Below are 13,265 nucleotides of genomic sequence, written 5' to 3' on the forward strand. Positions count from 1 at the left end.
AACTACGTTTTCTGTCCCCAGCATCATGTAGAAGTCATCACGTAAATAAATGTCAGCATGGTTTTTCCAAGTTGTGAAAGGTCACAGGGGACAGTGTTGAACTATAGGGCTTTTGTGCAAATCTCAGGACCACACCATTTATAAAGCCTCAAGGTAAGTTTCCATAGCTTCTGGAAATGAAAGTAGCTTAGGGAGTGCTTTGGAAAGAGCTTTCCCATATTATCATCCTAGGTGAAATGCATTGCCCAAGAGACTCCAATGGACTGCTGAAGCCACAGCTTGTCTAGACAATACTACTCCTGCCCACAGGGATACGCAATTATCCATTGCTTGCAGCAGTTAGCATGATGCAATAATTACTCGAAATTAAAGCATCTGAGTACAGCATAACAGTGTATTTTCCAGGTGATGAAATGGTCATGCAGAATGATAAATTGAGTATTTTATCATTTGTGAACATTAGAGCAATTACTACTCTTTACTTGCTCTCTAAATGTACCATAACTGACATTTTTCATGGTTTGTCAACGTACTTCTTTCTGTATGCCTAAAGGGACCTTTGGGGGAAGACTGAGGACTGTGAAATGATCAAATAAAGATACATACTGTATAATGACAAACTGTCAGCTCAGTTATATGAAGTTCTTAGTGTATTGGGCATTCAGATTTGTCATTATAAAGTTTTATTAAACTTATTATTAGACATATACTGGTATTATATATATATATATATATATATATATTATATACAGTATATGCAAAAAATTTAAAGACATTTTGTTAATTTGTCTGAGCAATTGATGTCTAAAGCTCTTTTGTTGAGTCACTTTCTAACAATGTACTGGGAAGTGACCAAGATGTTTTTGTTTGTTGTAACTTGCTAGATTATTAAATAGCAAGTGTTTTAGGTGAAAAGCATCTGGTAAAACAAGAAATTTTACAGAATATAAGTCCATATGGTAAAAATTCAAGTCCAAGGTTTATAAATCATCTGGACATTCCAGATGAAACCGGTTTTCGGGGTTTCGGAACATGATCGACTGGATTGCTGTTAATGAGTACGTGATGTCCACAAATGTCCGCTGAGTGTCCAGCTCAGTGAAGGACAGCCACCTTTGCTGGGACAGGAGCATAAAGCACCTATACAACAAACTGCTCCAAGAGGTGAGAGCAAACCTATAAACATCTCAAAGAAGAAGCTTCTCCTTCTCCTAATTGCAGCCTAAAACCCGAGGGTGGAGATGAATGAGCTCCGTTTGGAACAAGCCAAGCAGATGGTATGAATATATGATATCAATTGGAGGAGCAAACAAAAAGGTCAAGGTAATAGAAAAGGGTCAAAACGTATATACAAATTGATTTAAAAAATTCCATCTATTATTATTAGTAGTAGTATTATAATTATAAATGTAAAGTCTACATTCTGTAAGAATGTCCAGATGATTTATTAAAGCCTTAGACTGGAATTTTTACCATGCACTTATATTCTGTAACATGATTTCTTACGACTGTGCGGTGACATGGCTCTGGAGCGAGAGCCAATGAATGATGGCGAAAACGCGGTAAATGCAGCAGACAGTCTCCGCCCCCTGGATCCTATAAACAGCTGTCAGTTCAATCATGTTCTCTCGCCCCACCGTCGCTCGAGCGGGTTCGGTCGCACGTGAGTCGGAACCCGATATTTCCATCAATACGGAGCAGTTGTGAGATGGGAGACGGCACCTTCTTAGCGGAGAAACTCCTGACTGAAAGCGCTGCTGGAGTTGAGCGTTTCAAAATTAGCCAAAGGCTTAGAAAGACAACATTATTATTCAAAAAGAACAAAGTGAAGGTAAGCGTGACAGTTTTCTTAAGCATTGCATTCTTCTCATAAATCTGAATTGTATCGACGATACCTAGGGCAAACTGACAGCGCTAATATTATATATATATATATATATATATATATATATATATATATATATATATAATCGTTATTTTTTTTTAACAATGAAATTGAATGTTACACAACTAGTCTGAGATAAGTGTAATGCCTTTTAGTGTTTTTCAGTTACTGGAGGTAAAGATGACATCATTATGAAAATGCAAGTATTTTTGCTACAAAGTTTACTACTCTTAAGAATAGATAAGATTAATCAGATGGTATTCGTTATCGACTTCCAGGCAGTACATTTTTAAACAATAAAATATAAATCACGACGCATTACTGATTTCCAAAGAGTATCTTTAGCTTATAACATACTGATACTCTCTTGCCTTATTCACAACCACGTATTTAAATGACTCCCCACTAAATACCTATCAAAACCGTTACGCAAGACATCACATAAGAAAAAGTGACAATAACTCCTTTATTTAAGCAGTTTTATAATTCCTCTGAGCGGCAAAGGTTTTAAAAAACGGATCGCGATAGATAGAGATCTTGAGGAGATTCCAGTTCCACTGCTTCTTTTTAAAAAGCATGATTAAGACTCCATTCTTAGCATCTATGAAAGTAGCGACTTCTCTGCCAAGAAACTGAAAATTATTTGTAGAAAAAAAAACTGAATAACTCAGGAAGGAGTCCCGAGGTGCTAACAGAACTTTATTATTAAATAATTTTTCAAGGAACAAGGCTCTATTCCAGCGCATTTTATCACAGGTATAGAAGACAATACCTATGAGAAGAAAAATTAACCTTGAAAATTCATGAGCTCTTGCTGAAAACATTTGTTTGTGGAAATGGACTTGAAATGATATAACGCAGAAATACTCTGGAGCTAATCTGGAGATTTTATGGTTACAAATAGCGAAAAAGTGGACTATTTTGTAAAAGGGGTTAAGGATAAGGTTCAATGTTGTAACAACCCATCTGGACCCTGTCGTTGGCGCAGTGAGTAAAGAATGATTTGTGAGACAAGTGAAAGGAGATGAGATTTATTCTTCCTAAGTCTGGTGAAGCAAAAGCACTCACAGAGCACACACACACACCCACTGAAGCTCTGTTACACAAAGAACTCTGGGGCAAACAATTCCCCCATAACTTCCATTTGCCCTGAAACTATATACTCACATGGTGGCAGCAATGCACCATGGGAGAACTACAGTTCCCCCTGCTGCTGCTACATTACACCTGGCAACCCACAGTCAACCCACCAGGTCTTTGTAGCGATGGGGGGGGTCTGTAGTTTCTGTAGCCGGGCTCCACGTTAACGCGGACCTGTGAGCACCGACCTCAGACCTGGTAAACCACTGTCCCGTCTGTCACCTACTTTGTATGTCTGCACCACCTGGACTTGTCTCTCCTGTACATGGCATTATCAGGTGACTAGGTGCCCCTGGACGGAGACGACCAAATAGGTTCCCACAAGACTCTCTGGGTCTTGTGCAGTTCCTTCTGCCCCTATGGCTGTTGTTCCCAGACCTCCTCTCGCACTGCAGTTTGGTTCCTTTCCCCCCCATGGCTCCCTGCAGTCCTTTGTGCACCCAGGGAGTGGGCCACCTGCTTTTGACCTGTGGATGGTTTCTTTACCCAGGTCTAGAGAACATCAATCCAGGTTGAACACACTGCCATCCTGATGAGGAGGTCTGTCCCCACGATGCAGGAATCCTGTATGAGGCCTGCTAGAACTCGTGCTCTAGGCACCTGCTTCTGATCACAACACTTGGGCACCAACACCCCCACTTTGGACCGTCTGCCCTGTCATGGTGTGCAGACTGGCAGAGGTCTTAGTCCACCCCTCCAGGTACCACTTACTGGTCCCTGGCAACATGTCCACCTGGAGAATGGAGACTTCCAAGCCAGTGTTGATGAGTGCTCTGCAGCTCAACCCTCTAAGCACCACAACCTCCGGAGGGAGCCCTGGCATCCCACAGGGAAAGATGACTCTGACCTGTTGCATGCGCTGCCTGCGGGGCGGATTTTCCCTTCTGGTGTGGTGTCTAGGGGACCTTTCAGGAGTCTGCGATGCAAAGGTCTCTTAGCAGTCAAACACGAGCAGTGTCCCTTCTTCCTGCAGTGCCAGCAGATGAGTGTTGTACAGCGCCAGTTGGGTGCTGCTCCTTCAGTGTGCTGTGTAGCCTCCTCACTTTTATGTTCACTTGTCACTGTCACCCCCTGCCAGTAGTGCGCATAGTCGCCTCTGTCATCCAGGGAAGTCTCCATTCGCTGTGCCCCCACCAAGGCGCCCTACCTTTGAGCTGGTTCGAATTCTTACCAGTGTTTGTTTGCCTTGCTGTGCATTATGGGATGTCTTTTTTGGGGGCCCGAGGGGAGCAACTATAGACAGGAATTGCATGGTTGGGAATGACCTGAACAAGGTTGAGCAATCTTTTGTTCTTGGTTGCTGTACTCTTCATTTTATCATTTTGAGGACATGGAGGTTTTTGGTTCTGGCTCCATTGTGGTGGAATGACCTTCCCCTCTGACTCAGAACTGCTGAAGCTCTGTGCACATTTAAGAAGGGTTTGAAAACTCATCTTTTCCAGACTCACTTCACCCAAGATCTCTTCAGCTCATGTATGGTGTAAATGTTCATGCACCATAACTTTATGATCATCCCCAGATAAGCCTTTACACAGCCTCTCCTCCTGCATTGTATGTGAATGTTTGTGTAGCTTATAAAAAAGCAAACAACAAAAAAAAAATTTGTAGGAAGGTTATCAGGATTCATCTATCCTGCGTTTTGTGCACCTACTCGATCGATGAACATCAGTTCATCAAGTGGAAAGTAACAAACTAGGTTTACTTAAGAATTACATGTCTGCAGCTATGTCTCTTTCACTTAATGTAATGCACAAATTGTATTTTTGCTGTGATGTACATCGCTTTGGAGAAAAGCGTCTGCTAAATGAATTATTGTAAATGTTTGTGTAAGTGGTGATGTATATTTTGTTAGTTTTCAATAGTTTTGTTAGATTAGAAATTATTTTAATTTCTATCTCAGCCTCCGGACACCAGAGACCAGTGATCACTGGGAGGAGTAGGACACAAGAACAAGCAGCGTATTTCGTTCCAAATCCTCCTCAAGTTTATTGCGTGTGCACAAAGATTATATACTATTTTGCAGAACAAAGAAATAAGCTCTCATTGGTTTAGAAAGTGAGTCGGGGTCTAGGGACAAAACCACAAAAGGTAATGTGAAGCAACAGAACGCTGTGATTGGTTATACATATAGAGAGGATATGGGGGGATATGGGATATTTCAGTCGCATCCGTTTACCCTTGAACATAAACAAAGAGAGAAAAGTTAAACAGGAACTTCAACTTACACGCACATTCTTAACAGGTCCGACAGGGAGGACAGAGAGATCGAGGTGGAGAAGAGACACGAGAGCCATTTATTTTTCACAAGTTTTATTTACATTTATCTCGCTTTTTCCCAAAGCAACTTAGTGTTAAGTTATTTATAATTATTTACCCATTTATACAGCTGGGTACTTTTACTGGAGAAATTTAGGGTAAGTACCTTACTCATGGGCATTGCAGCCGGAGGTGGGAATCAAACCTGCAACTTCTGGGTCCAAAAGCACTTGCTTTAACCACTGCGCTACCAGCTGCCCCGTTGGCTAATAAAGTTTGGAAAAAATTGTGAATATGTTAATATAATCAAGTTTATGTCACTGCAATACTTTTTGATTACACTTTTTTTTCTTTTTTCAGCTTGGGGATGAAAATAACAGGTCGATCAAGAAATGAGGAGCAACATACAGACTTTTGCGGACTCTGCGGTTCACAACAAGTTGCCCAGGCTACTGAGACCTGTGGAGGAGATAGGTCTTCATGGGTTCTCTGCATCACAGAGTCTGTCCAGGTATTCAAATGAGGAATCAGAAAAATATTTGTCATTATGCTTCGGCGGGAAAGAGGGCAAAGACATTTCACCCCACTGGAATCCATCAAAGACATACTTGCAAATCAATAAGAACCCAGTACTTAACACCTCAATTACGAATAGGCCATTACCAAGTCAGATTTCTTATAGACCAGAACACACAGCCGTTCCCATAGAAGAAAGTCCTTACTTGGAGCCAAAAGACTTTACACCCAAACAAAAACTGACATTTTCAAACCAACTTCTAGAGATGCGCAGACCAAGCATTCTAGGGGATCACATGTCTGTTCCTTTAAGTAAGCTTGGTATAGGAAATACAAATGTTTCTCAGAAAACTGACTCTGTTAACCTAGCCATTCCTAAACCTGTTTATGGGCACAAATCCTGCTGTTTGGAGAATCAGTGTCCTTCAGGACCATCATACAGAATTCATCACAGAGGTTCAAGGATCCATCCTACCACGTTTGATCAGGAGTTGATGTCAGAATATAGTCCCATATCACTTCTGCAGAGAAAGGAATGTGAAGCATTGATGCAGCGACAGATGCTGGAGCACAAACAAAGGCTTACCTTACAGGAGGCACAACCAGAAGACTACCGTACCATTGAACACTCCGGTCCCATCAAAATGCCTGCTTTTCTAGAACCAAACTACCGCAGTTTTCCTCATGTAGATTCTTCATGCTCACTGCTAAGCCCCTCTGTAGGTCAATATCACCATTTACAGTTTCCTTCTAAAGTATACCACACTCTTCCAGTGTCATCTTCTGGCAGTTATGAGGAGATGCAGCAGATGACTCTCTCACACTCAGACAAACTCTACACAGACCACATTCCTGATGGCCCTAAGCACACACAGAGACCCTTACACCCTGCATTTTATTATGTACAGGAGAGTTTGAATGTTCCAAATGGTGCAGTATATGCAGATATTAGAGGGAATCACAGGCATACAGTTTCAAGCCCTGTAAACAAACAGAGTGCTGCAGACCAATACCTTGTGCCTCATCCTGCTTCTGATGAAACTTCATCTTCTTGTTCTATTTCTCCATCAAGTCATTCATGTCTTAATAGCTATGAAGTCTCTGCTTACCAGTTACACAAGATGCACCTAAATTCAGGCCAAAAGAGGACATTTTCAGATGGACCTGGTTTTACTCTATCTATACCACATGCTGAACAAGTGGAGGATTACTCTGAGAAGAAATCACGCGTGTTGCCATCTTCAGTAGGACTTTGTAGTCAGGGTTTTGGGTCTGGTGCATTTCATCGTGTGCAGCCACGTTTTGATCATGAAAATTTTTGCCATGACTCCAAACCACAGTGCAATCTACGTGAAAGTCCAAAAATGGATGACAGATTGACAAGTCCAAATGGATCAGTTAATCACAGCATCACTAACCGCTGTCAAAGGGAAACTGGAGGAACTGATGTACAGTCAAGTCACTCAGACCCTTGTTCTTCATTGTTTACAGCAGAAAATGTCACAACTTTAAATAACACAAACAAAGTTATCATTAATCAATCTTCTAATTTAAAACAAATTGCCAGTGAAAATGTACAAAATAGACTTGAGAATCCAAAAAATGAGGAGCTTTATGACAAATGGGTGGAGGGACCAGATCTTCCTCCTTCTCCTCCCATGCCAGTTATCCACAGTGTGTTTAGCTTGGCTCCTTATAAAGCCTATCTGGAAGCAACAGGAATGCTACCGGCGCAAAATATGCTTGGGGGTGGTAATTCGGAATCAGTTACAAAGAAAATAAACCCTGGAAGACAAAACTTTGACAATGACTCACAGCAAGAATTACATGAGATTGAACACAGATTGAAGCCTGTAATTGTTTCACAGTCTTCTTGTGAGAATGTCTCAATCAAGATGGAATTTCAAAAAATAAAAACGGAGGAAAATGCAGATGAGGTCACAAACTGTTCATTTGAAATTAATGAGAATGAATGTAAAGAGGTGCCTAAAAAAGAAGATTTTCTGACTGCTTTATCTGCCTGTGTTCTTGACCTAAGCGTGAGAAAGTCTGAGTCAGATGATTCTACTTGTAAGCTCCAGAAACTGGCGCATTGCTCAGCAGAGTACAGGACTCACTCCTCCAAGGTGCATGGAGCCATGGATACCCCTGAGCTCAGCTGTAGCAATAATAGCTTACTGCTTCTGCATCCTGGCCCACAACAGTCAATACCATCGCCTAGACCTTTAAACACACAGTTTTGGCTACAGCATGTCCCTCACCAACAACCTAAACTCTCTGCTTTCAAAACTTTTCTACCAGACATGCTGAAGTCTCCCTCAGATAACACCACTAAAGATCCTTTTCACTCTTGGGGGCCCAACCCTCAACCGAAGCTGTTGGTGGAAACCACCACCAATATGAAAACCTCCAGATGCGCTCAACATCATTTCATGGAGCTTCATCAATCGCTCTGCAGACTCATCTTAGACTCTGTCTCCTGTACCCCAGAACAGGAGCTGAGAGCCTGGTTGGACAAGACAGGCCTTGGTTTATGTGCTTCCTCTCAGGATAAATCCCAGAGTATCTCCAGTCTTCTGAGAGCAGCAGTCAAAGACTCATGGCTTAGATGTAATGATACTGTTGCAGCATTCCAGCAAATCATTAGCCAGTTAAAGGACTTTGTTTCTAGCAATAAATGCCCTTTTCCTCACGTTGTTCGGGCAGGAATGGTCTTCGTCCCTATGCTAGTTGTGAAGGAGAGCCTCTTCCCACAGGTGCCAGGCACATCCATTGATCAGCTCCTCCAAGAACTCAAGGTGGAGTTGCGACCCACAACACTCTCTGAAGAGCGGCACTTTGCAAAACTTCAGGGACATGCCTGTTCCTCAAAGCTCCGAAGGCTTCTATCCCTGAAGCACCTTCCAGATGTTTATCCAGATGTGCTGAACCTCTTTTACCATGTCTGTGCCAGCAAGCGCTTAGGTAAGCTACTGTGGCTATCGCCATATGGTACTTCTACCACCATAATTGTTCAAGACAGCATCTTATTGCACTTCTTTTTTTCTACATTATATCCATTTTAAATTCGTATTCATGGTCCTTTCTCTGTGTCTAGTTTCTGGGTTTTTAAACACCTTTTTCACTTCATTATACATTACTAGGGTAGTAAAATATAAAGGTTTTGCTTCATTTTGAAAATATACATTGCATTTAAGAAAAACTGCATTGCTGTGCTTCCTTTTTATTTGAAGGAACAAGCAGAACTGAACATATTTTTTACACAAAACTGAAAGAAAATCTGCATTAAATATATAGCATTGCTTGGATTCTGTAACAAGATTGCTGGTGCACAGATTCAAGATAAATTTGTGGACACTGAGATTAAACAAATGTATGGTTGTAGTCAGACTGTCCGGAAGTGGTGCCTAATATGGTTGTGCTTCTGTAGCCACTTGTGAAATTCTGCAGAGACCCCCAGCACTTGTGTTCCTTTTAAGCCTGACTTAATGAGATTCAAGGGCATGTGGACTGGAGAGCCGTCCACCTCCCTTGAAGGCAGAGGTCAAGCAGACAAAGAATCCTGTAGAATGGATGAACTTACAAGTTTGAGCAGGGAGACAGGAAAGTGGGGATATTTGAGCCTGAGTTTTAAACAAATGTCATGTGAAGTGAGACAGAGCTGCTGACTAAGCAGATAGGCATTTTCCATTGCTACCGATGTGTCTGCCTTTTCTTGGACCCTACCGCACGCTGCAGGTGTACGTGGGCCTCACTTTACTTGTACCAGTCCTCCATGGCAGGGACATCATTAGCTGTTGGGATTCATGGGAACAAAGGAGGGTGATACCCTAGTATACACTGACGTCCCGTCCTGGGTGTGTCCCCTCCCCCTCCAGCCTTACGCCCTGTGTTGCCGGGTTAGGCTCCGGCTCGCCGTGACCCCGCTTGGGACAGGTGGCTTCAGCCAACGTGTGTGTGTGTGTACTTAATTTAATGAGATCAGTAATGTATGGTGTAAGTTTTCTTCTTGGTTGTTGTCCTGTATACTTTGCCCTGTCTCCGTCACTTGATGCTGAGCAATTTGAGCATGATAACACTTTCAAAGAGGTGGCATTCCTTGCTGACCTTGATTACGACACATCAGTGTAACTAAGGAAGTCCCGGCTGCGAGGACAAGGTCACCCTGAGGGGGCTGCAAGGGAATTTTCCCTTATTTGAAAGTTTTTGTCCTTACCGTGACCAAGGATTGCGTTGTTAATTGTAATGAAATTTTGAAAGGGGTGAGTGTGAGAGAATAATTTATGCTGTCTGTTGTTGCACACTACGGAGGTCATGTACACAGGGTTGCTGTGAGACCCCAGCTGCCAGATGTTCTGGCTCCATCTTGCCTTTTACCCTATGCCCCTGTCCTCGTACAAGATGTTCATGTTTGATTTTTTCTTTTCTTTCTGTCCTCAGAAATACCCTATGTCCTCATCCTAAGTGTCATATTTTGTGAATCGTTTTAATAACTAAATTAATGTCATGTAAACATATGATCTGACCAATGGCAAGTTGTTAGTAGCTGACACCAACTCTAATTTGTATTTAAGGAGTGTATTGTTTTTGTTCAGGGAGGCCTGCCTCACCAGTGTTAGTTTGAGTGCTGAACTGCTGAATAAAACTTTAAAACTTCATTACTTTTATTTGCGGAATGGTGCTGTGTCAGTGTGGTGGCGCAGTGGGTTGGACCACAGTCCTGCTCTCCGGTGGGTCTGGGGTTTGAGTCCCACTTGGGGTGCCTTGCGACGGACTGGCGTCCCGTCCTGGGTGTGTCCCCTCCCCCTCCGGCCTTACGCCCTGTGTTGCCGGGTAGGCTCCGGTTCCCCCGCGACCCTGTATGGGACAAGCGGTTCTGAAACTGTGTGTGTGTGTGTGTGTGTGTGTGTGTGTGTGTGTGTGTGTGTGTGTGTGTGTGTGTGTGTGTGTCACTAGAACTCCCCTATAATGGTTTTGTAATATGAAGGTATTTGTCTTTCAGGAGCAGAACTTAGTACTACTGTGAAGAAGGAACAGCAAGTTCATCTAAAAGACAGCGATTACAGTGCAAAATGTTCCCAGAGCAGTTTCTCTGTGCAAGATTCCCCTAAGAATAAGGTGTGCTTTAAGAAGCAGAGGAGACAAGGCAGAAGGAAGAATGTGTCAAAAAGACTGTTTTCTGAGGAACACTTACAACACGAGGGTTATGTTAATAACTGGAGTATTGTAAAATCCCTTAGTAAAGAGGAAGAAAGTTCTCAAGGTACTTGCAGAGAAGACCTGGAGAATGTTAAGGTGAAGATGGAGCAGGATTCATCTCACCTGGAGCAGGATGGAATGGGAGTACCTGACAGTGCATGGGCTCCTGTGATGTCTGATGACTTCTCAACAGGCAGTGACACTGAGACAGAACGAACATATGCAGTTTCATGCCAAAGCCACTGTTCTACCTCCACAACGCTGCCAAATTCCCAGACACACTCAGGTATGATCCTGAAGTTAAGAAAGGTCCTGTTCAACAAGGGTCCAGTTGGGTCTGAGTCCATTCATCCGCGTACCTGCAAATCAGGGAGCTGCGGCCCACCTGTGTACACAGAAAACAGAAAAGCTGCAGGGGGAAGAAATTACAGAGAAATAACATGGAAAATACATGGACAAGTGGCCAAACGTGTGAAAGGGGGCTCTTCTCAAGGCCTGCGATCTACGCGCAGTTCATCTAAGGCTGTTCGGCTCTGCCGTTCCACAAAGACCCTGGATCTGCGCAAGTCTACAAAGGCACTGCATCTGCATAGATCCATGGTTCACATCAAATACTGCTCCTACCTGTCAGCCAACCACAGCAAACAGCGTAGGAGATGGGTTCTGCGCTCAGCAGTACGCACGGCAAGGCAGGCCATGAAGGAACGCTACCCCGAACTAGTCGGAAAGAGAATTTGCCACCTATATGAAGAGAAAGATAAATCAGAAGTGTGGTACAAGGGAGTGGTGGTGCGTGTACATGAGCCCCACCCCAACCCCTTGAAGACCGTTTTTGAGGTGAAGTATGACAGCGAACCTGAGTGGCAGTACTACCTAGAGCTGCTAATGGATTACAAGAAAGGTTGGCTTAAGGTGGAGGATTGACAGGCCAAGAGCAGATGTATAGGTGTGCGGTTTCTGTCTGTAGTGCAAGCGTTGTGCATCATTTGTCAATTTCATGTACTTGAGGCTAGAGGGCACTTTTTGGTTAATGTAAGCATGCTTGTCCCCCGTTATCCAGTCCCGATTTGCTTATGAAAAACAGATTGAATATCAAAAAACAATGTAATGAAATTACTTGTTCCATTATTTCTTAATGGAAGAATTCCAGTTTGTTCCAAGCCCATCCCAAGTTCGTGCCAAAATAACCCAAAATGATGAATAATATAAGGAAAATGTTTTGCAATACATTAAATTACAATGAATAACCATACAGTTTTACTTTTAGGCAGTTTGTTCCTGGTAAATTTTTTAAAACCATTTACTTATTTAGCAGACACTTTTTTCCAAAGCAACTTACGATGAACTCTATGTAGTGTTATCAGCCCACACACCTTATTCACCAAGGTGACTTACACTGCTAGATACACTATTTATAATGGGTCACTCATCCATACATCAGTGGAACACACTCTCTCTGTCACTCACACACTATGGGTGAACCTGAACAGCATGTCTTTGGACTGTGGGAGGAAACCAGAGCACCGGGAGGAAAACCACACAGACACAGGGAGAACACGCAACCTCCACACAGGCTGAGCAGGGAATCGAACCCACATCCTCTCACGCCACCCAGGTGCTGTGAGACAACAACGCCACTCACTGTGCCACCCGCACAGTTGAAAAACACAAGAACCTGAATATAATAATCTTCCTCACCATTCTTTGTCTGAAAATAATCACTTTGAAATGTAAGCAGCTGGGTTCAAATTGATCAAGGCACTTAAAGTGTCCAGCTGTATAAAAGGGTGAATAATTATAACACTGCATGTTACTTTGGAGAAAAGTGTCAGCAAAATGAATAAATAAAGGTCTTGTAGGACATGTTAAATGTTAATCAGATGAATGTTCGAAATGTGAATGCCTGATTTTGTAATTTGTGTAGTGGATTGTGACTGGGATAGATAGTCAGCTGACAGGGTAAAATCTTTGTGCATTTATAAATAGTTATTGTAACTATATGTTTTTTATTTGTTGTAAATTTGTCACTTTTGTAATTTATTACCTTCACATCAGTAGGAACTTTACCTAGGAACTTATCAGAAGGGGTGTGAGAGGTGGCAGAGTAGAGCCTGGCCATGCCCAAATCCTGCCCAGATTGGCAACCACAACCTGGGTGTGACTTGAGAGAAAAGGAGCACCAGGTGTGGCTACTTGAATCAGCCTAACAGCGTATAATGGAAGAGATGTGGGGAACTAGGGGAAGAAGATACTAGACGTTGAATTTTAG

General features: G+C 42.6%; 1 protein-coding gene across 1 annotated transcript; it reads left to right on the top strand.

Annotated features, from left to right (window-relative positions):
- The first annotated feature begins 1,759 nt into the window (after positions 1-1,759).
- LOC114910939 (uncharacterized) lies at positions 1,760-11,920 on the top strand. The gene is made up of 3 exons (XM_029253533.1): positions 1,760-1,831; positions 5,642-8,761; positions 10,800-11,920. Exons 2-3 carry the CDS (start codon positions 5,674-5,676, stop codon positions 11,918-11,920), a joined length of 4,209 nt encoding a protein of 1,402 aa, XP_029109366.1. The 5' UTR covers positions 1,760-1,831; positions 5,642-5,673.
- Positions 11,921-13,265: the final 1,345 nt, after the last annotated feature.

Source organism: Scleropages formosus, chromosome 7 (assembly GCF_900964775.1).
Source record: "Scleropages formosus chromosome 7, fSclFor1.1, whole genome shotgun sequence".
Classification (NCBI taxonomy): domain Eukaryota; kingdom Metazoa; phylum Chordata; class Actinopteri; order Osteoglossiformes; family Osteoglossidae; genus Scleropages; species Scleropages formosus.

Bases quoted from the DNA above. Each gene is read 5' to 3' on its own strand.
- LOC114910939 (XM_029253533.1), top strand. From the start codon at position 5,674: ATGAGGAGCAACATACAGACTTTTGCGGACTCTGCGGTTCACAACAAG. The intron at 8,762-10,799 runs GTAAGCTACTGT...TTTGTCTTTCAG, and splicing joins CTGTGCCAGCAAGCGCTTAG to GAGCAGAACTTAGTACTACT.